General features: G+C 39.8%; 1 protein-coding gene across 3 annotated transcripts in view; it reads left to right on the forward strand.

Moving 5' to 3' along the window:
• The window catches only part of LOC133403368 (transcription factor SOX-6-like), a 111,141-nt gene that overhangs the window by 34,401 nt on the left and 51,941 nt on the right, over positions 1 to 24,799 (forward strand). The window contains exons 3-5 of one of the 3 annotated variants that reach the window (XM_061678326.1): positions 6,116 to 6,341; positions 7,636 to 7,861; positions 19,556 to 19,678. In XM_061678326.1, coding sequence (XP_061534310.1) covers positions 6,117 to 6,341; positions 7,636 to 7,861; positions 19,556 to 19,678 — 574 coding nt within the window. In that variant the 5' untranslated portion in view covers position 6,116. Of the gene's footprint in view, positions 1 to 6,115; positions 6,342 to 7,635; positions 7,862 to 19,555; positions 19,679 to 24,799 lie in introns of those variants that run through there. The other 2 variants (XM_061678327.1, XM_061678328.1) reach the window with 2 other exon arrangements.

A 24,799-nucleotide genomic window follows, 5' to 3' on the forward strand; every position in this document is an offset into this window, starting at 1 on the left:
AAAAAATGATATTATTTTAAATTGACAGCACAGGCAATACACAAACATAAATTGATCATGATTAGGTTACTGGTTTGATCTGTAACGCGTCAGAAAATGGGCAAAGAAAATTGTAATTGTTTTCCAAAGTAAAATATGTTTGCAAAGGTCTCAATTTGGTGAAACACAACAATAATCAGTCTGCTTTATGATTAAAATAAATATAATTATTAATATGAACTGTTGAGAGGCTGAAATTCCAAGGATTTGGACAACTTGAAGTTGAACAAGGTCTCTAAACAATGATCGATGAGCAAAACACATCATAGATTACTTTGACAATCGATTATTCGTCGATTAACCTTTGAACCTCTCGTTTTGAGTTCCGAGCGTGGTCACAGAACACATTAAACTCGTATCGCAAGGCACCACTGCATATCAAGGTTCCCCCTCGAAGTCTTACTGAGTGCTGCTTCAGTGTGGTTCCGGTGCTAACATTATGACCAAAGTGTGCTGCTTGGCTGAGGTGAGACACGGCGGCCACACAGTCCACTGTTGACGTCGGTCTTCAATGGCCGCTTCCATGCTGCCTTCAATAGCTCACTGTGTGCGCATGGAGTAGATAAATGTATGTGGACTGTTGTGTTTGCGCTTGCCGGGGTGTGTTGCCCTGCCAGGAAAAACAAGCGGCACACAAGGCAGGGTGTTGGTCAATACGTCCACTTCTGGACTGCGGTTAACAGTTGGCATAGTTGCGCGTGTTTACACCCGCTGTACAAACATCATATTTATCCTTCAAAAAACACATTCCTTGGTTTGATTGATATTTTCCATCTCAGTACTAATGAAGGCAACAAACGGCATTTCATGAGATGATGAAAGACGGTCTTTATTGCACAGATGCACAATTGTGTATTTGTCAAGTGTGTGTGTGTTTTTTTGCTATTTATTAAGACATTTATTTCTTGTTAACGATGCTGTTTTTGTACAAAGAATTTATTGAGGAAACAGCCATTAGCTAGGCTGAATACCATAAAAATTACAGTATACTATTATCTAAACTTAGCGCCTGATTTACTTTTTTGAAAACTCATATAGTTTTGCTCATGAACATTACTCTTCTGCTCAATATTTCTTTGGATTTTAAACATACTCAACAATTTATTACTATTACTATTTTACTATTTATTAATTTTCTTAAATTTTGTGTCACCACTCTATGATGGATGATGATATATATTTTTTTATTTTTATGATTTGTCTTCATCCATTTGTCTGATATGTGTGATTCAAATTTGGTAACTCAAGGACAAGTTCATGTGTGACGGACTCCTGAAACGACGGAATTGACTCTGATATGACTGCTTCAAACCAATATGGCTGACTTGCTCAGTATTTTAAAGCATGCATTGTCTGTCTACCAAATTGCATTTGGATAAGTAAAATAGTCTTTGACGGCTGAATTGAATAAAAAAATCTGACTTTGGAGAAAAATGATCTAACTCAGCCCAATATTTGATGTTTGTGTACTACATTTCGAGAGCGCAAGCAAAAAAGCTTGTAATTTAGCCCCACCCATCTCCGGGGGTACATGATTCCGAAATTCCTTTGTAGGAGTTTGCCAGATTAAGAGCAGTTTCGGATTCTGCCAAAATGGCCGCTTCAAACCAAAATAGCCGACTTCCTGTTCATTTTCGTGGCCTGAGACTTTTTCGTGCGTCTTCTTACGATTGGCATGTCTACCTAATATCGTGTTGGTTGATGTAGCTGGTGTTGGGGGCTGTTTTCTTTAGCCTTTCCTTTTTAATAGCGATATTTAAAAATGATCATCAAACTTTGACGACAAGCTCTGCCATTATTAGGTGGGATGAGCAAAAAGCTCAGCAATTTAGCATTGCCCATCTGTCCAGTGTCCCTTTTTCCAATTGTAGCACATTTATGAGCCCTGGAATTCAGCCAAAAAGGCTGCTTCAACCCCAAATGGCTAACTTCCTGTTCAATTTCAGGCATGCATGCTTGAGACTTGTTTTTGTCCGTTTGCCCAATTTCGTGTCAATCGATGAAACTGGTGTTGGGTGAATTTTTTTGGTTTACTTTTTCATGACAAATCCTCTCCTGTAAATAACCATCACATGAAGACGCTATGCGTCACCCATCCGTCTTGTAGAGTTGCTTCTGATTTCGGCTCATTTGGGCAAAATCCCTTTTTCGTGTTCCTCAAAGTATGAACCATGAAATTCACCTAAAATGGCTGCTTTAAACCAAAACGCAGACTTCCAGTGACTCTAGAGACTTTTCCATGCATCCTGTTACAATAGACATGTTCACCTAATATCATGTTGCTTGGCAGAACTGGTGTCGGGGGAATCTTTTTTGCCAACTTTCCAGGTGGCGCTATTGAGTATTGGTGGTCATTCTGGACCTGTAAAATCCATCCAGTTTAACCAGGATACATATCATGACAAAAATGGGTGCGTTTTGATGCATGCTGAAACATCTAAAAAGACCACTCTAGAGCTATTTTTATTATTATTACTTTTTTTGGGACTGATGACCGCATATGATGTGTTTTGTCCCCGCACCCCTTGTGCACAAAACCACTTTTTATTTTACACAGCGTGTATGCGTCGGCATTCCTAAAGGGCTCACCTCTGACGGCGCCGCCTCGAACAAGGCTCCTCACAGGCTTCACACACACAAGGCCTATTCTCCCTCTCTCTCTCTCTCTCTCTCTCTCTCTCTCTCTCTCTCTCTCTCTCGCTCTCTCTCTCAATGCTTTTTGTAATGCACCACCATTCAATCGCACCTGGGATATGGCATGGATGTTCACCCCCCAAAAAAGAAATAAATAAATAAATTCACCACAACAAACTTCAAACCCAAGCCTGGATTTACATTGCATAGTTCAAATGATTTTTTTTTTAGTGTGTAACACTAAAACAACCACACTCTCAAGTGTGACCATCTCTCTTGCTCTCAAGTGGCAAGTGTTTTTTCCATGTCGAGTTGGGGGCTTTAGATCAGGCGATATCACTGATATTTGAAAAAGCCCTTTGAGACTGTTTGGTGTTTATTAGCTATACAAATAAACTTGGCTTGATTGATATCCGTCCAGGCAGCAGAAAACAAAAAGCCAAATACAGTGAACTGGATATCAAATGTGGGTAAAAATCCGAAGGATATCGTAGATCTGCCAAACGGGGTGCAGCGTAAACGCACAGATTCTGATATACCCCATCAAAGCCAGCTTGGCGTAACATTAAAACACATTAAAAACTACAAATCACACATTACACAAATCACAAACTACAAAACACATTAAAAACTACAAATCTAAACTACAGGGGAAAAACATAATTAAATATGGATAAATTACTGGATGAGCCAAAAATGTCTTCAATTAAACCACAACAAAACTTAGATAATTGTAAAGAAAAGAGGATTGTTGTTAGTAAATACCTGGAGTCACTCGCTTTAAAAACCAAAGACCAAGTCCGAAACCTTGGTGTTACACATAGATTCCGACAGTCATATCAAATCAATTATTAAAACTGCCTTCTACCATCTGAAGAACATATCCAGAGGGAAGGCTTGCATGTGTCAAGCAGACCAGGAGAAGCTCATCCATGCTTTTATCTCAAGTAGACTTGACTATTGTAATGGTCTTCTGACTGGACTCCCCAAAAAGAGCATTAAACAGCTGCAGCTCGGGTTCTGAGCAGAACAAAGAGGTCAGAGCATATTCATGTTTATAAGCTGTTTTTTGTCTTTTAATCATGTAAACCATATTGAGTTACATTGTGTATGAAATGCGCTATACAAATAAATTTGCTTTGCTAAATATAGTACATTTGAGATGTACAGTCTGTAACATTAGATATGGTGGAAATTTGCTACATACAGCTGTAAAGACATGAAATATGGTGTAAATATGTTACATTAGAAGTGTAAGTCTTTAGAACATTAAATATGATGTAAATGTGCTACATAAGAGCTGTAAAGAACATTAACAGTGGTGTAAATAGGCTACATTAGATGTGTATAGAACATATCAAATATACAGTATTTAAGATAAATATGGTCTTAATATGCTACTTTAGCAGTGAATAGAAATTAATTAAGGTGTAAATATGGTACATTAGTGGTGTATAGCCATTTAATATGGTCTAAATATACAATATTATAAGTGTCATCAAATATGGCCAAAATATGCTACATTAGAGGTGTGTCAATAATTAAATAGGCAAAACAATTGTGGACACCAGCCAGTGGAGTAATGTGGCGTAATAATTCTATGTAAATTTTTTTTCCCATCAGGGAATTCAAGTCAAACCGAACTGCACTGTTTTACTGTTCGACAATGTCAACTTCCTTTAACGCTTGTATGACAGTTTCAAATGTTCAAGTATGACTCGAAACATTTGCTTTACAGGTAGCCAAGCGTTTTGTTTCATTTGAATTTGCATGATTTCCTATGAGGTCATGTGACTGTGCCGCTGGATGGGAAGCCAGCAAGCGCACCGGGTGGCCTTCTTTTGTTTCGTTCATTCTTCTTTTCGAGACTCGGCTGAGAGGGAAAAAACAATTCCGCACAAATTCCTCCTATTCCCGTTTGTTTGCCACCACGACAACAGGACACAACCCCCCCTCTTCTCGCAGCCGTTTTGTCCTAGTCCTCCTCTTGGGCTCCGCAAGTAGCAGAAGGGACCTGGCGGCTCAATGCTGCTTTGTGTACGATTACTTTTTCCAAAGGGGGGGGGGGGGGGCTCCTCTCATCTGTCACAGGTTTCCCTCCGTGCCGCCGCCCACAATGAACAATTATTTGTCGCCACGTCCCCCCCACCCTCGGGGAAGATTGGACCGCACTTTCCTGCCAAATACCGAGCTTGGTTTTTGCTTTCTGTGCTTCAAAGTCAGTGTTGGCCTTCCAATTCAGTGTTGAGGAAGCAAATGTATCGGTCATTCCAGAACTGGCGGGCAATTAAGGAACCAACATTTTGGAAAAACGGAGCATTTATTGCACAATTTTTGTTATGTTTTCAAGATAAACCATCTTATCATTTGAGTCGTCCAGTGCAAACATCAGCGGTACACTTTTTATGTGTCTTATTTTGCTGTGTTTGAAGATATATTTCAAAAATATTGCTGAATTAATCCTTTGAAGTAAAATAAAAAAGTAACGTTTTATTTGAATACCAATCTAGACTGAACAAAAATATAAACGGAACAGTTGTTTGAGCTCCTTTTGTCATGGTCTAAGAAGTTTTCTACGTCTTTTTCGCTCAAATGATGTTCATCCATGTATTAAAACCTGTGTTTGTGAGCACTTCTCCTTTGCCGAGATAATTCATAAACCTCGAGTGTGTTGCATATCAAGATGCCGATTAGATAGCATGATTATTGCACTCGTGTGCCTTCGGCCGGTTTGAGTTGTGGCCGAACATGACTGAAGTAGATCATCTTGAAAGAAATTACAGTTGGCCACACACCAAGCGATTGTGGGTGGCTTCAAACAAAAGGTGCTCTGTCCTGAGTTGTTTAACACATCTAGATATCAATACCTTGAAATAAAAGCTGGAATTCTGAACTTTTGTCTCGTATTCATGTTTTGATCTAAAACCCAAATGTCGTCATTATACAACAAAAACAAAGGAATTGACCTTGCCCTTCCAATACTTTTGGAGGGGACTGTACCTGCGTGCTGAAACGGAAAAACTGAGACCCTGTATTCATTTATGAAGCTCCACTTACAATATGCAGTTTTTTCTTAACTGAACCACACAAGTATGGCTGAACATGATTGTCAGGGAAGAAGCAGAGCCACAAAGAGAGGAAATGGTGGAGAATAAAAAGAGACTCTGGATATTGTGAGAGGCTGCGCTGTTGCATTTGGGTGACGGACACTCTGACGGTTGACCACTCATGAAAAGTAGTCAGCAAACCCCACACTGTGCACAACAGATCGGTCAATTTCAGCCGCATCGCATAGGCTGCCCATCATATGGGCTTGAATTGATTTGGTCACAAAAATGAAGGTGCCATCGTACCGCCAACGTTGTTGAATATAATTCCAAAAATGCTTTTTTGTACAAATAAAGGCCTCCCCTCTAATAGACCATTTTGTCTTCCTTGCCAGAATGATGGCTTCCATGCGAGCATCGCCTCCCTTTCACGCGCCGCCCGAGGAAGAGGCGCCGCTCGGCCGCCGCAACAACAACAGCGCGGCCTGGCTCGACGACCACGACCCCAAGGAGACCCCGTCGCCCTCCCCGCCCGAGCGGCCCCACCCCGACGAACTCCAGCCAGTCAGAGAGAAGCGAGCGGACGACGACTCGTGGGACAACGTTACGTCGGCTACGATGGTGAGAGAGGGAACACGGCTCATAAAACACGCATGAAACACGCGTGAGGGGCAAGATCTCTTGCATACTGATTTAGACGCGTGCACACACGCACAAACACGCACACACAGCACACACACAAACTGTGATCGTGCGCTGCAGGCACTGCTGAAGGCAACCCAGTGAGGGTCCTCCTTTCGAGACGTTGACCCTTCACTTCTTCTCAGCTGCCTCCCTGTTCATTGACTGTGTGTGTGTGTGTGTCTGTTGAGGAGATTTTATTTATCTTTTTTTTTTTAATTACAGTACTGGAAGTTTTCCAAAATATACACTCAACAGCCATTTAAGTAGGTTCACCCGCACTAATCCAATGACAGCCAGAAACATTTTTCCCCATAAGGAATAATCAAAGTAGAAATATTTTTTTGGGGGGCATTTTAACATGACTAAAAGTCATACAAGTGTTAAAACGATGCAACTGCGTCTCATATGTCTCATTTTAAAGCATTTTTAAATGTCAAAATAAGTAGGGTTCTTGTTTTGACCAAGTTTGGCACATTTCTTTTTTTTGTCTCAGCTGAGTAGAATGCTTTGAACCCATTTCACCTGGAGAATTTTGAATTGGTTTGTCATTCAAAATCAGCTGGATTCTTGCTTTGCCGTAGGACAACTGCAATAAAAAAAAAATGATTTTTTAAAATGAAAAAAACACAAAACTTTTATGTTTCAATTAAAACCAAAAACAGATTTTTTTCTTGACATTTCTATAAAATAGCTCAATAGTAATTATTCCTTTTTCAATAACAAAAATATTTATAAAAATGTTATAAGAATAAAAAATGTTTTACTTTTTTTACAAATCTGACTTCAAAATGAAAAGAATCTTAAATGTTTAAATGTAATCAAAGTTTTTTTATAATAAACTTTTCTAAATAGAATAATCACAATTTTCCAAAATATTTTTTAAATGAAAGATTTTAAGTATTCTATGTATTATTATACTACATTAGTTTAAATATTTTTAAATGATATTCAAATGTAAAAAGATCTCAATTTTCATCTGTATTTTAAAAGTAAATATAAAAGTAAAAAGTAAATATATAATATAAATAAAATAAAACTACAAACAAAAAGTCAATTTTGCTAAAATAAAACAAAACAAAACAAAACAAAATCTGACTTTTCTTAACAGATAAATCAGACATTTTAAATTATAATTGAAAATATACATTAAAAAAAAATAAAAACTTTGATCCAATTTTGAAAAACAAGCGCACTAAACACATGATGCGCTGAGCTTTATTCCCCCTCTCAGGACACGGAGAGCACAAATAAAGGCTCCTCCGTCGTTTACTCGTACCGGGCCAACTCCACCTCGCCGCCCAAGCCCGAGGAGTGCTCCCAGGATCGTGGCGAGCTGACGGCAACGGGCGCGGGCTTGGCCCTGGGCACGCCGGAACGCCGTAAGGGGAGCCTGGCGGACGTGGTTGACACGCTGAAGCAGAAGAAGCTGGTGGAGATGACTAAGACGGAACAAGACGGTAAGACTTGGCCGAATGACTCCAAGTTGGGAATGCTTGTCTGCGATTGGTCTGAGGTGACCCCACCTCTCATTAAGACATTAGAACATTTGTATGTACATTCAATTCTAATCTCTCACTATACAGTTGGACCTTGATTTACGAATTTACAGTAATTTGTTCTGTGACAAAACTCGTAACTAATTTACTCACACGGTATATCAAAAGATTTTACCCATTCAAATGAATTTGAAATTCCATTAAATCCCTTCCAGCCTCCAAATCACTGCAATTTTATTTACATTTGAATTAGGAAAATAGCAGTTTATTGCATAAATCCTGACAAAAGAGAATGTGAAGAAATAAGCTGGTTTTATAAAGCGTAAATACTATACGTACGTCGTATTTGTGTGTTGGATGTGTGCCTTTAAGGGGCGTGGCCTATTGAGTGTCATCAGGTGCGAGAGCCGGGTTGGCCGGTTAGTTTGCATGTGAGCGTCTGGGTGTGAGTTGTGGCCAACAGCAGCATTTCTGACTGTTTATCCTGTTCAATAAACTGTTGAAAGTGATTCAGTGACTTTAGCTCTCCTTGCCCACATGCATGGGCATGACAATACCTTAATTGCTGCATTTTTTTTTTCACTTCACTCGAGCAGCAGTGTATCTCAAACTCACTTGTAACTTAAATTTTGACTTGGAACAAAAAGACAAAAAACATCGACTAAGTCATTCAAATTAGAATATATCTAAATTGATAAAACACAGACATGGAAAAATGAAAAATGACGTGCTAATGAAAACTAATGAAATAAAATGTCAGACTTTAAATAAACAAACCATACTTTTTCAAACAAAAAACATCTCATCGGTCTTATCAAAGTCATATTTCTTTGTCCAATGCAAATCAATAACTGAAAAAAAAGCTCTAAAAATGCAATATGTTATTTTAAACTCCTTGTGTGTGTGTGTTTGTGTGTGCATGCGTGTGTGTATTTGTGAAATCACAAGTGCACTGGGACTACTTTGTCTTCTCCACCACAAAGTTTCTTTTTGAAGGTTCAAAATTACAACAGAGCGCCAGCTCTGGCTCGTTAGATCCTGATATCAATCAGTGAAAATGCAGCTTTCCCTTGTTTTTTTTTTTTTTTTAAACGCCTCTGTGATCTGGAGCGCTCACACGAGAGAAGCGGCGGAGTCTCCCAGCATGCCTCGGCCTGCCCTCCGACGCACATGTAACGCCATCCGGCAGCTGTCACGGCGGCGCGTACTAATCTGGATATCAGAGCGCCGCTTGATCTCTCTGTCATTGATGCGCTAAATGGGACGGCCGAGGGCGTAATCCCGAATGGAGTCTTTTTACTTGAAAGATGGCCGTCCGGCACTCTCCTGTAGGATCTCGGAGGCCGAAAGGGCGGCGTGTCGTGACTTCTTCCTGTCACGTCACATGATGTGACTTGTTGTCCCTTTTTAAATCCCGCTTCATTTTATTTAGCCCATCCACTAAAAGTCAATTCAAACACACAAGTGTCTTGTCAAGGATCCCATTTGACATCACTAGGCTTCACTTTCTTCTTCGCCAAGCGTGATGCCAAAACAAATATTTAGTGTAGACCTTCAGACCAACTTACCTCAAGGAAATAAATCTAATAAATATAAATAAAATAAATAAAACTTACCTCAAGGATCTTATCTTTAATTGGATTCCATTCAAAGTCGGAAAAAAATATTGTGTGATTGTTTTAAAATAAAGGAATTCTGCCACATAGATAAATAAAAATGCTCTCTCATTGTATGTAGTTTTTTTTATTCAAATAAAAATGCATTATTAAATCTGATATTTTTTTATGTGAATCAAATTGACTTTAGAAAATAATGAATTCTGTAAAATGAAGTAAAAACATAAATGCTAAAAAAATACCAGTGTCCTGTTGTCATCTAAAATAGGAAAAAATAAAAACTCAATACAAAAATTATGATTTGTCACATTTTTTAAATAACTAAATAATACTTACATATTTTTACAATAAGAAAAAAAAATCGAACTTTTAAACCCAGCCAGAATGTCAGTTTTATTTATTTATATTTTTAAACAGAAAAATGTGCTTTCTCATTTTACCTGCCGTGGTCAAATGTAGTTGCTTAAATGTGGAAGCGACATCGCAGTTAGCAGGCGTTCAAGAAACGACTCTTTTGAAACTTTGGAAGAGAGCCATTATTTGTGACAAAACATTTCCAAAATTTATTTTATTTTTGACATTTGTAGGCTGTCAGTTTCCTCCTGAGTTTTTTTTCGCCCAATTTATCGATTTCTTGAGGCTTAAGGCGCAATTCAGTGGCCGAAAAGTGATGACCAAGAAGCTGTAAAGCCCTCCTCTCATTAGTCAGTAAGTGGCTTTGATCAATAAGTCTTTAATATTGATCAGTGAGTCTTTTACTATCAATTGTTAGGAGTGAAAGACCCTCCTGGTAAACTGGTTCACGTGGAGATGGTGTTTTCTTTCCCCAGATGATTGATTGACAGAGGAACAATGCCATCTTCCCACTGCCCCCTTGCTGGAAAGGGCCCGCCCTCATTAGCTAATGCCATCAAAGGCAACGCGACCTGTGCTCGCTTAGCGAACATCGCAGCTCGCAGCGAGAATGTGGTCGACGTCCCTGTTAGGAGGCACGCTAATGAACACAATGCGGTGGATTTTGCACCTTAAATACGCCATCAAGTGCTCGTTAAGGTGGCGCAGCGTTGCCATATCACCGCCCAGCAAAAAAAGACGTCCATTATGAAAAGACGCATTCGAGATTGCAAAGGTGGAGGTCAGATTCCCTCACATTTCTGCATTACCTTGAGTTGATTTCCATCCATCCATTTTCCGAGCCGCTTATCCTCACAAGGGTTACGGGAGTGCTGGAGCCTATCCCAGCCATCATCGGGCAGGAGGCGGGGCACACCCTGAACTGGTTACCAACCAATCGCAGGGCACACATAAACAAACAATCATTCGCACTCACATTCACACCTACGGGCAATTTAGAGTCTTCAATTCACCTACCATGCATGTTTTGGGGTTGTGGGAGGGAACCGGAGTGCCCGGAGAAAACCCACACAGGCATGGGGAGAACACGCACACTCCACACAGGCGGGGCCAGGCATTGAATCCCGGTCCTCAGAACTGTGAGTCGTCCACCGTGCTGCCTATAATATATATATTTATTAATATATTTGTTAAATAAGAAAGGTGAAAATTTGGAAATAAAATTATCTGTGAATTTCAACAGAAATAGTTGAAATTTTTAAGAAATCAGTTGTTGTTGTTTTTTTACAAAACACTTGTAATTTTAAGATTTACAAAAAAAGAAACGCCTCAATTTTAAATAAATTTTATTCCATTGTTTAAATATAAAAGCACGACAACTATGCTTCATGTAGCTAAATTGACCTTGCTTTATGACGTTCCTCAGACGCATTATCGGTTATGAACGGAGAAGGTGAAGAGCTTCCTCACGCTTGTGCATTAGGTTGAGTTGCGCTCTTCTGCTTTGTTATTCAAACGGGACTATATAAAATGTACAAGGATGACATGAGAGACGTTCGCTGGCCCTGAGGTACTCACGCGGAGTTAACGGGGGCTGGCACGGGCCCCGACTCGCTCACGGCAGCTCAGCCTTAGCTTAGCATCGCGCTGATCGTCTGCTTGTAGGAATTTAACGCACACCGTCAAATGTTGTCATGTATCATGATGGACGGTGCACTCATCTTTTTTTCATGAGCGCTGAGCACGCACTGTGCTGTGTTGACATGCACACTGATGCTGTGTGACACTCACACACATCATCGTCAATAATCACTGTACAGTCAACCGTGATATTCGCGGAGGTCAGGGACCATGACAGAATGCATGGAACCCCCATTTATCATCTGCAATATGGACAGACTATATGAACTTAACAAAAATTTTTTTAAAAAAGTTTTCCACATGCTTTAAACCCCTTAAAACTGATGTTTTAAAAGTATTACTTATCAACTGTTCTCACTCTCTCATACGCACAGTTCTCCAAATAAGAAGCAATACAATGTCATTCCCAGTTGAAGCTTAATGAAAAATTGATACATAAAAAAGAGAATGAAACATTGTACATTTAAACACCACAATGTTCAAACAAAACAATTTCTTCTAACAAAAGTCCACTAGCTTGCTGGCATTGATGTTACAGTAATCATAAACCTTCAAACAACTAATACTTAACACACAAGGAGCAGCAACACATACAAACAGAATGCAACAATATTTACTGGCATATTTTCTCCATTCTGGGAAAAACGACTATTACAGGTGCTCAGTTGGGGACCCTCTCTGCCTCTTCTTCTTGCTCTAAATGACATCTTTTCCAGTCGACCTCAGTGCTGCCCGGCCTATGTTGCAGCACAACATCATTTTACACTGAATGCGTGCAGATCTAAATTCGTATTTCCCCGTACTGTCAAAACCCATAAAAAAACGATCACTTAAATCGATCACTATATGTTGAGCAGCTAGCCTGTAGCAGCTGTTAACTTCCACTACTACCAATAGCAATCCGGACCTTTCTCTGCATCATCTTGTGAAGTTTACCACCCTGCTTTCTCGCGCCTCAACCCTATAAGGTTCTTTACCTGCCTGGCAGACCTCTACTAGAATCTTCCGTCACGCTGCAGTGGCCAACGCTAGCTACTCCTCCGCTATCGTGAGGCCTTAGAACAGAGGTGTCAAACTCATTTGTGTCGCGGGCCACATTGTAGTTATGGCTTCTCTCAGAGTGCCGTTAAGATTTTGAAATCATATAAATATTGAATCACCTCTTTATATTATTTCACAGACAACAAATTGATAGATGAATAGTTTGGAAATCGAAATTCAAGGGTAATACTTTATAACTATTGTTTAAGTTACTGTATTGTAAAAAGAGGTTTGATAATAAAAACATAGTTGGAAATATTGATTCCATACGACAATTACATTTTTTTCCTACAGATTTTAGTAAGAATCATGGCAGTTCAAGCACATGATTTGCTTTCGTGGGCCACATAATATGATGTGGCGGGCCAGACCTGGCCCCCGGGCCTTGAGTTTGACACCTGTGCCTTAGAAGGACCACTTTGGATGAGATCATAGGGTGTTACAGAAAAAGCACAAAAACAGTGAACCTCTGCCCGATTAACACTGCATGATTTCACATATTTGCAGTTTTTTCTATGGAACCTACTCTCAACTATTTGCTGAAAATACTGACCTATTGTGATATTTTTGTGTTGCCTCAAGATGGCGGCAAAGCGCTGGCTAATGAGAAAGTCGTAATTAGTGTCAAGGAAGTGTTTTTTAAAGTGATACATCTCAACTGACAGCTATTTGCATGTCCAGGATGAACTAAGTTTAGCCTGGGTTGTTAGTGGAAGTTACGGAGAGTCTTCGCCGTATGTACACGCACACGTCCAGTAAAATTTTCAGAATCAAACAAATCATCTGGAAGCCATTTATTTTTAAAGGGTAATGCTGTGAGATGAGTTTAAATTGATATGAAACTGTTTGGAGATCATAGTTTGTAGTATATTTATGGGTTTAAACTATTAATATAGATACCGGTAATTATGGAACCTTTTAGGTGGACGTCAATTTAATTCTATTACTATTAGATATTCGCGGCAGGGCTCGAACTGAAAGTGTAAATGTTTTTTTGTCTCTCTGTCACCTGTCGGCTGGCAAGCAGTTCAGGTTCTCCTCAAATGGGATGGGCTCCAGCTCACCTGTGACCCTAGTGAGGGTCAACGGTACAGAAAATGGATAGTTTTAGATGTTGGGCAGAAAAATTGTTTGGAAGAGGTTTCACTCCATTCCTGTTTGAAACGTTTCATTTCATCCTCGCTGCTGGTCTCCGTCTCTTTGTGTGTGTGTGTGTGTGTGTGTGTATTTCTGCAGCGTCAAGATGATTGTAAAACTTTCGCTTCAAGCTAAAACGTAGTTAGGGCTTGAAATCAGGGACCCCGCCACTCGCCCTCCCCCAGCAGGCGTGTGCCACGTTGACCCATGTGCATGTGTGGGGGCTTATGGATCCATACAGCCAGGTGTAAATTGTTGTGATGACAGTTTAACAGCCCAGTCGGGCCGGCCCGAGAGCTAAGCTCATTGGCTAATTAACAGGGTCTTGGCTCGGGGGCACCATGTTTGCCTTGACTCCGCCAGATTGCCACTTTGAAGTGTGTGTGTGTGTGTGTATATCAGTGTGTTGCTTGTGTATGTGTTGAGATTTGCTTTTCTGCTACCAGTGATGGCAAAGCGATGGGAAAATGCGAAGCATACAACGGGAAACAGAACTTATTTTGACATTGGAACATTAGTATGCTTTGTGATTGTCTTTTTCATTGTTTTTTTTGGGGCAATGCCATCAAAGATGGGTACCACATGAAAATGTGATAATAAGCGTAGAACTGGAAATGGAACTCATTGCAATGTAGGGGCGGCACGGTGGACGACTGGTTAGAGCGTCAGCCTCACAGTTCTGAGGACCCGGGTTCAATCCCCGGCCCTCACTGTGTGGAATTTGCATGTTGTCCCCGTGCCTGCGTGGGTTTTCTCCGGGCACTCCGGTTTCCTCCCACATCCCAAAAACATGCATAAATTGGAGACTCTAAATTGCCCATAGGTTTGACTGTGAGTGCGAATGGTTGTCTGTTTGTATGTGCCCTGCGATTGGCTGGCAACCAGTTCAGGGTGTACCCCGCCTCCTGCCCGATGACAGCTGGGATAGGCTCCAGCATGCCCGCGACCCTAGTGAGGAGAAGCGGCTCAGAAAATGGATGGATGGATGGATGCAATGTAGGGGACCTCAAAGAATCGTGTAAGACTTGATCTTTCATTGCCTTTTTTTTTTGGACCATGTGATCACAGATGGGTACCAGTGATGACAAGTGATAAGAAAAAGTATAGAACAGAAAATCAAATTTATCACAAAAAGGAGTATATCTTGTAGGATTAGCATTTTGGGGGGCTTTTTCTAGCAGTGCCATCAACGAAGGGTACCCGCGATGGCAAAGTGATGGGGGAATGTGATAATTAACATAGAAATATGAATGGGAGTTATTGTAAAATAGTAATTCAGTCTCCGTCCAGGCTGCTCAGTACAATTTGGCTTAATGTTATAATGAAAGTTGACCAAGATTAGAAAAAAAGTCCTCCAAAAGTAATCGCCATCATGTATGTTGCGATGTGAGTCTTTTTCTTTGGCTTTTTTGTGATGCTACCAAAAAAGCGTACCCACAATGGCAAAGTAAAAAAATGTGAAAACATCAACACACAGCGAGGCACCTTTACAGAAAACAGGAGACAGTTTGACATTTAACTGCATGCTTTGAATGGGGAAAAGCAGTGCTATCTGGTGAACAAATGTAAAAGTGTACTCTTTAAAACCAGTAGTCCAAGTTTACTGTAAATGAGGTCTGGCGATGTTCCCTATCTTCTAGGAGGGTACCTTGTATGTCCCACTTATGCACACCCCCTCCTTGCTGATATTTGGCCTGGTGAACGCACCCCCCCCCCCCCCCCCTGTGACCCAAATCAGAGGTTCTCCCAGAGGACCCGGGTCCCAAAACAACGCTTGTATTGTGTCTCACGCACACATGCATATGCTTGTGTGTGTGTGCCTGCGGTTTCATGTATCAGGACTAAAGTGGAACCAGAAGCCGGGGTCTTGAACGGTTGAGGTTTTCAGGAGCGTGCCTTCCACAAAGAAGCAGTTTTGCCCCCCCCCCCCCCAACAATATAAGACAATATAAGACAATCTCATCTTCTCATCATCGTAGAAATACAACTTTTATCATATACAGTGTGCATGTTATTTGAATTTTAGCATTTTGTGTTTGAAAGCCTACTTTTTTTTTCTTTAATTTTTTATTTAAAAAAAAATACAGATTGTAAGAAAATGGAAAACCCAAACTTCGGATGAAATCAAAGTAAGGATTAGAATATTGAAATGCTTTTATCTGTTACTTATTATCACATATATATATATCATATCATCATGTATTCCAGTGTGTGTGTGAGAAAGTGCTGACATGAAAAGAGGGTGACGTGGGGCTAAGCTCACTCGCACCCCTCGGCTCTATGTTTGAATGCGTGTGTATGCGTGTGTGTTTGTGTGTGTGTGTGTGTGTGTGCGTGTGTGTGTGTGTTTGTGTGCATTTGTGTCCATGTGTGTGGGACCGGTGAGAGTGGGTGTCGCCTGACAGATGAAAATAGTGTGTGCGTGAACTAGACACCGTGCTAACACACAGCCGGGCTAACCGCGTTGCACTATAATGCTTTTAGAACGCTGATGCTCTCTCTGTATGTGCGCATGTGTATATATGTGTGCGTACAATTAAAGGTCTGAGCAGTGAAGTGGTATTCTATGATCAGTTTGTATGTGCGCGTGTGTGTCCTCATGTTTGGACATATATTGAGTTTGATTTCACACAGACATCAATCCTGCAGGACAGCTGTGAGGACAGCTGCTCCCTCGTTCCACTTCTCCTCCTCCCTTTCCTCCCACTTCCTGTTTGTCACTCACTTCCTCTTTATTCCTTTATATTCTTCTCCTCTCGACATTCACTGGGTTCTGTTTGATAGTCAAAGGCTGATAAATGCCAGTCTGCCGTTACGACTTAAAATGAGCAGGATCTCTGTGTGAAAAAGGTGGCACCGCCTGTGTATAAGTGTACGCCGGAACAGGCGTGTGAAGTTTAACACCTGACAATTTTCCAGCTTTGTTGTCTTGAAAGCAATACAGGGTTCTGTGTGAAGGGCAAAGGTGGAAAAATGCTAGGTCTTCAGTTCCAGCTTGGAAATGGCAATTAATAATAATAATTAATAATTCTTTTTTTTTAAAGGAGCCTTTCAAGCCACTCACGATCGCCGTACAGAGTTAAAATAATTTTTTCAGAATCTTTGTATGAAACTGGCTGCTGCCTGTAAATTTATCCGCCTTGGGGCACCTGGCGATAATGCTGTGTTGCTGTGTAAAAACACACACAGTTACCAGACTATTCAGATTTTGCTGTTTTCTGAGTAAAAGCCTCTGATGCTTAAATTTTCTGAGTTAAAAAAAAAAAAAAGACTACCACCCTTAAAAGCTGGTATTTTTCCTCCTTTTTCCCCCACGCCGCTGTTCTGTACAGAGCCCCAGCCATGACAAGTGGGGAAACAAAATAGTAGTCACAAATTTGGTAAAACGTCCACAGGAAATACAACTTTGTGGCCACGAAGTAGGTATACCATATACACGCACACAATCCAAAATAAGTTTGTAATAATATTAATATCATTTCTGGAAATGGTAAGCTAGAGGACATATTGAACTGCATTTTCTAGCAATGGTGCGCTCTATTTGCTTACCCAGATGTCCCAAGTTGTTCATGGGAATGATTTCAAAACAGTAATTAGTATTTGTGTGCACATTCAACCTATTTCATGGCCACATGAAAAAAGTCATATCTGGGGTTCATAGTTCTACGTTGATGGTACGGACCTGAAGGCACGGGACTCAATAAAGATGCTGTGTTGTTGAAAATGCACATACTCGCAACACAATTCTGTTTCGCTGGGCTCTGTGTGAAAACGTTTGATGCTCCATGTTTCGGGCTTTTTCTGCCGAGTAAACTGTCTCGTTGCTTACCTTCGTCACCCTCCTCTACCCCACACCCCCAGCACTTATCACCCACCTCTCACTTCCTCCACTTGATGAAGAGACGCCGGGGAATTTTTATACAGGCCACCTTTCTAAACAGCACTTGATCCCGGCAGATAACGATCCATGTAGGGTAAGAAACACAGCCTCGTCCTCGTATGTGCTGTTTACCGCCATGGGAGGTATAATAAATTGTACACACTAGTTGTGTTTTCCCGCTTAAGTGCATCTATAAATTGTTGCCGCGATTTGTTACATGTCCAGTCATCTTCATCAACTTCCTCAGGAATGCAAGTCGAGCCTGTTTGCACGATAAATCTGATTGAAATTATTTTATTCCGTACATCACCGTCTGCTGCCTATTTTGGCAAAATGGCTTGTTTACTACTCATGTGACCACAAATGTTTTTCCTTCTTTGACCCTTAAGTTTTTCCTTCTTTGTTATATTGCAGCCATTTGCTAAAATCATTTAAGTTATTTTTTTTCCCTCATCAATGTTCAGACAGAACCCCATATTGACAGAAAAAAAAATTATTCTTGAGATTTTTGCAGATTTATTCAAAAAGAAAAACTGAAATATCACACAGCCATAAGTATTCAGACCCTTTGCTAAGTAATAAGTAGAAGCACCCTTTTGAGCTAATACAGCCATGAGTCTTTTTGGGAATGACGCAACAAGTTTTTCACACCTGGATTTGGGGATCCTCTGCCATGCCTCCCTGCAGATCCTCTCCAGTTCTGTCAGGTTGGATGGGGAACGTTGGTGGACAGTCATTTTCAGGTCTCTCCAGAGATGCTCAATTGAGTTTAAATCAGGGCTCTGACTGGGCCATTCAAGAACAGTCACTGAGTTGTTCTGAAGCCACTCCTTCGGTATTTTAGCTGTGTGCTTAGGGTCATTGTCTTGTTTGAGGGTGAACCTTCGGCCCAGTCTGAGGTCCTGAGTACTCTGGAGAAGGTTTTCGTCCAGGATATCCCTTACTTGGCCGCATTCATCTTTCCTTCGATTGCAACCAGTCTCCCTCTTCCTGCAGCTGAAAAACACCCCCACAGCGTGATGCTGCCACCATCATGCTTCACTGTTGGGACTGTATTGGACAGGTGATGAGCACTGCCTGGTTTTCTCCACACATGCCACTTAGAATTAAAGCCAACAATTTCTATCTTGGTCTCATCAGACCAGAGAATCTTATTACTCACCATCTTGGAGTCCTTCAGGTGTTTTTTTTAGCAAACTCCATGCGGGCTTTCATGCGTCTTGCACTGAGGAGAGGCTTCCGTCGGACCACTCTGCCATAAAGCCCCGACTGGTGGAGGGCTGCAGTGATGGTTGACTTTCTAGAACTTTCTCCCATCTCCCGACTGCATCTCTGGACCTCAGAGATGCAGTCAGCCTCCATAACTGTTTTCATGAGTATTCGCCTGCACAAACCGTTAGTAATTCAGCTGTATACGTTCAAAGAAAGTTGTAATTCAGTAATGCATGAAAGGGTAAAACCAAGAAAAAAAAGCAGAATAAAATTACTAATTTGTTCAACTGTCGAACCGCTGTAAACTTATGACTTTGACCATGATATTTATGATCATCATTATTACCAATAGTGCAGAACAATAGTCGGATAGTTAGCATGTCCACATCACAGTTCAAATCATGTGTGGCGTTCTTACTAAAAATGTGTGGAGTTTTAAACTTCTTCCATTAAAAATAAATAAATAAAAAATAATACATTTTTTCCCATGAAGTCAAGACATTTTTCCTTGAAAATATACAACTTTATTTCCATAAGGTTAAAAAAAAAAAAATTCTCATAAAAACATTTTTGTTTTTATAGTACATGGTATGATTTTTTTTTTCTTTTCTGGGTCGGCCTAATGTTGGAATAACATTTTATTATTTTACAATCTCATGTACCCGTTGGAGTATTTTCTTTCAGGAAATCCCTTTCCTTCTCCTCATGTTTTCATACACCAAACTGCTCTGCATTCATTAGATTACTGTCCTAACTGGTTTCCTTGGCCATCAGAGCTCACTGCGCTGGTGTGTGCTGTCTTTTCAGAGCCACTGTGCATGGAGAGTCTCCTCTCCAAAGACTGGAAGGAGCGCGTGGACCGCTTCAACGCCACCGAGCTGCTGGGCGACGTCAAAGGTCAGTGGAGTCTGCTGTTCAATCTTTGTGTCCAGATAGTTAACTCTCGGCATCCTCGAAATGTCCCTAAAATAATGTCTGTTATTGGAAAAACAAGGCAGATGGTATGTAAACCAAAAGCGCGTGTAAATCAAACTGGTAATAAAAGTTGCAAACATGCTGTCATTCTTTTCCTTTATGTGCATACTTTTAGCGTGCTTGCGCTCCCGGATGCATTAAGAGTTGACTTTAAAGTGTACACAATGTAAATGTGGCGCTGATGAAGAGGCGGCAGCATCCGTAAACACTTTTTGTCAGATGACAAATGCCCAAAAAGTGCAGCGTCACCTTGAGATTTTGCAACAAGAGCGAGTGGACACATTTGAACGCAACACTCAATGTACATAATGTGTTCAAACTCGCTGGTGTGAATTCACTATCAGGAACACTGGTCTACATTTGCTACCTAAATTCTAATAATTAGTTCCATAAAGTTGCATTAATTTATTCTCTATTTTATTCTTTTTAGGTTATTAGTTTTGTCAGTCTTCATCTGATTCTGATTGAAAAAGTTTTTTTTTTTCCATGTACAATATGTTTTCTATATTGTGGTTGCTGGCTAAACCAAAGTAGCACTAATAAACAGTCAAGAAAAAATGATAAAAAACATTTTTATTTGCTATCCCCAGCTGCCCATATAAGGACATGAGCCTGCAGAATCATTGTAAAATGACTTTATTGTAGTCATTTTTCTTGAAATTTTTTAATATTAATTTTACTTATTTATTTATTTTTAGAAAAAAAGTGACGCATTAGAAAAAAGTTGTAATCTTTCTGGAATAAAGTTTGAGAAAAAGAAATGTCTCATTTGTTTAGATATCAATTATAATATAACAAGAATAGCGTCATATTTTTGGCAACAAAAAAAGCTACTAATATTCTTAATATTATGTTATAAAGTCATAACATTACAAAAATAAATATTCAAATTTTGTTTTTTATAAGTTGTAGACTTCTGTGATTTGTCTTTTAAAAAAATCTCACGGGAATAATATGTCAGATTTGATAAGAAAAAAATATATATACGTAGTACACTATTATGGAATTAAAGTCATTCTTAGAAAGAAAAAAGTCTTACCAGAAGTTAAAAGTTGAAGTCATAATATTGCAATAATAAAGTTGTAATAGTAGGAAATTAATGTCAAAATGTAATGAAAAAACATGAAGTGAGGAAAGTTTCATCCTTTTGTTTGAAAAATACTTTTTTTTCTTTCTTTTTTTTCTTTTTCTTTAGCATGACAACCTTACATTTTTCAAAACGTTATGTGATATATATATATTTAGCCATTTCATTTATATAGAAAAGGTAAAAATGAGACTTTTTTTTTCATTTTAGACTAACTTTGTTCTTTGTACTTGTTGCTGTTTGGGGCCCAGTGCCTTCCAGTCATAATTAGTATACTGCATCATTATAATGACACAATAATGAAAGATGTGTATGTTCCGTATGTATATGGGAAGAGGGAGTGTCTCGTCTGTATTTGAACATGACGATGAAGAAAGCCCCAGTATCAAACATTTGCAATACAAACAGACTGAAACTTAACTTTTGTTAGTTTTAAAGAGAATATGACACTTATTACAGCATATCATCAATGATTTTTATAGTCATTAGAAGCAGAGTCAATATTGACTTTTTGTGTTACTTTCAAGTTTAAGGTGAGTGGAAATGAATTAAAAAAAAAACAATGCTTAATGTTTTAATATGCTTGATAGACACAAACACGCATGCGCCCAAGCACACATGCACACGCACGCGCACGCAAGCACACACACACACACACACACACACACTCACACACACACACACACACACACACAGACATATACATTACCACACACATAAAGTGCAAATAGAGCCATCCAGCCATCTTTAATTAATCGATCATCATCAATGCAAATTAATCAATCCATCATTCTACAAACCCCAATTCCAGTGAAGTTGGGACATTGTATAAAAAGTAAATAAAAACAGAATACAATGATTTGCAAATCCTTTTGAACTTATATTCAGCTGAATGCACTACAAAGACAAGATACAGTATTTATTGCTCAAACTGATCAACTGAACTGATCAACTGTTTTTTGCAACTCTTCACTCATTTTGAATTTGATGCCTGCAACAAGTTCCAAAAACCTGGGACAGGGAAATGTTTACCACTGTATTATTTCACTTTTACTTTGAACAACACTCAATAAGCGCCTGCGAACTGAGGAGACAAATTTTTGAAGTTTTGTAGGTGGAATTCTTTCCCATTCTTGCTTGATGTACACCTTACGTTGGTCATCAGTCCGGGGTCTCCATTGTCATATTTTGCGCTTCATAATGTGCCACACATTTTCAATGTGAGACCAATCCAGTACTCTCTTACAAAGAAGCCATGCTGTTGAAACAAGTGCAGAATGTGGCTTGGCATTGTCTTTCTGAAATAAGTGGGGACATCCTTGAAAAAGACGTTCCTTGGATGGCAGCATATATTGGTCCCAAACCTGTATGTACCTTTCAGCATTAATGGTGCCGTCACAGATGTGTAAGTTATCTTGCATAATATTCAATAGTCAATTGTCAATTTGTGACACATAAATAGACAAACACACACACACACTGTTACACTGTCTGTGTGTCTCCTCAGAACCGAATTGCTCCATCGCACTTATTCTATCTGATGGCCGCTTTCTTGTGGACAGATGATTTCTATGCTCAGTTAGAATTGCACATTAGCCATTAGCCACACATGCTGGTCCATTACAACCTGCTTCACACACAAGCAAACAGCCTCAATGTGTGGGAAAGTGTTTTTTTGCTCCCACATTTGCCATTATTGTCTTAGCTGCTACACTTTCCTATTGGGGTTAAAGACAATCAAATGCCTGAAGAAAGTCATTTCTGGAAAAGGAACAATAACAGCAATGGTGACTGAAGGAAAAGAAGACTATTACATGTGAGCATATCGTGAATTAGAGAGTTCACACTAGAACCATAGAATGTTAAACCGCTACAGTATGTCCATCCATGCATTTTCTGGAGCGCTCATCCTTGTTAGTGTAATTGGTGATCTAGAGCCAATCCCACCTGACTTTGAGAGGTGGGATAAACCCTGAATTGATCGCCAGCCAATCCCAGGGCACATGTAGACAAGCACTTATTCACACTATAGACAAGTTTGATTCTTCAATGAATGAAATCCACGCAAACATGCAAAGTGAGCTGAAATTCGAACCCAGGATACTTTCCACTATGAGACAAACCACTATTTGTGTTTGTACAGCACTTATACATGTTTTAGATTTGAGAAGTTAAAAAAAATGGTGGCAAATATACCTACTCTTAAGGCAGTAAAGCTGTATTTTTTTTTAAGATCGTCTAATTTGTTTTTGATAAAAGGTCCCATATTACAAAGATAAAGTCATACATTTCTTTCAAGAAAATATTCATACTATTCTGAGAACAAAGTATTTTTCATCTATTTAGATACATTTGTAATATTATGAAAGCAAAGTTTATTTATTAGGTAAAATATAGTCAATAAAAAAGTATTATGAGAACAACAATCATATTACATAAAAATGTATTTACAAAAGTTGTAATATTACGAGAATAGTCATTTTTTTCTTAAAAGTCATAATATAACGGGGAAACAAGAAGTCATTATTAGAATTAAGTGTTGTTTTTTTTAATGAGAGGAACACAATTTTTGTCATCACACTTTTACAGGAATAAACTCAAAAGAAGGAATATATTACGAGACTAGTCAGATTTTATTTGGAGAAAAAAAGTCGTGTGTTGAAGGACTCACTCCAGTTTGTTTGGCCTAGAGTGTTCCAACTAACTTGTAAGCGCTCGACCGGAAAGTTGATGAGAACCGGGGAACCCTGGGAGCGCCGCGTGAGCTTGTTTGCTGCCCAGAGAAAAAGAAGGAAAGCCTGGAAAACAAAGAGACAAGGAGGAGAATGTTGCCTTTGATACAGGGGTGCTAAGGGCTAATTCTCTCAGTGTGTGTGTGTGTGTGTGTGTGCGCGCATACGTGTTTGCGTGTTGGGGGTCATATTCTGCAGGGGGGGCCCACAAAAGGGGACTACAATGGAGACTCTGTTAGTATGCAGGTAACGTCGGGGCCACCCTTCAGTCTCCCTACATGGCCCCAGGGCACGACCTTGTAGACACACAGACACACAACTACACACACACATACACACAAACACACACACACGCTACAACTTCCAAACATCAACACACATATCCGACTGCTTGTTTTTCGCATTGCCATCAAACTCCGGCAACAAACTTCATTCGCAATTTTATACGGACAATTCCATGGGTGATGAAATTGCTAATGTAAACTGGGACTTTTCAGACCAAATGACTGATCTTACGTTAACGCATTTTGAGTGAGGGCGTTGTGATGACCCGACCGGCGACTCAGTGTTATGAGGTGCCGTGTAGGCCGACAAATAAACTCTCACACGCACCGCAAAACTCTCATCACACAAACCCCAAAACTCTCGAATTCAACATCAAAATCTCACATACACTGAAAAACTCACACGCTTACCAAAACACCTCTCACACACTCAAAATAGTCTCACACTCAACAAAAAAAACAACACTTACACTCACATGCAGACATAAAAAAATAAACCTCTCGCACTAACCCAAAAACATCTCTCTCTCTTTCTCTCTCCCTCTCTGTCTCTCTCTCTCTCTCACACACATACTCGCACGCTCATACACTCTCACTTGCACGCACACTAAAACAACTCTCACAAACACTAAAAAACCTCACATGCACCAAAAAAACTCTCTCACACATGGAAAAACTCACAGCCATCCAAAGACACCACACTCACCAAAAAACTCACACGCAACAAAAAAACTCACTCACAAGTCTTCCACGCACCAAACAACAACAAAAAAACACTCACACTCACCCCATAAAGCTTTCACACAACAAAATAAAAACAGTCACCCCAAAAACTCTCGCAAAAAACAAAAAAGCTCTCCCATGTAACCCAAAAAAACCTCTCACCCGCAACAACAAACCCCTTTCACACTCACTGAAAAACTCTCTCAAACACACCAAA

The sequence above is a fragment of the Phycodurus eques genome, chromosome 5 (assembly GCF_024500275.1).
Source record: "Phycodurus eques isolate BA_2022a chromosome 5, UOR_Pequ_1.1, whole genome shotgun sequence".
Taxonomy (NCBI): Eukaryota; Metazoa; Chordata; class Actinopteri; order Syngnathiformes; family Syngnathidae; genus Phycodurus; species Phycodurus eques.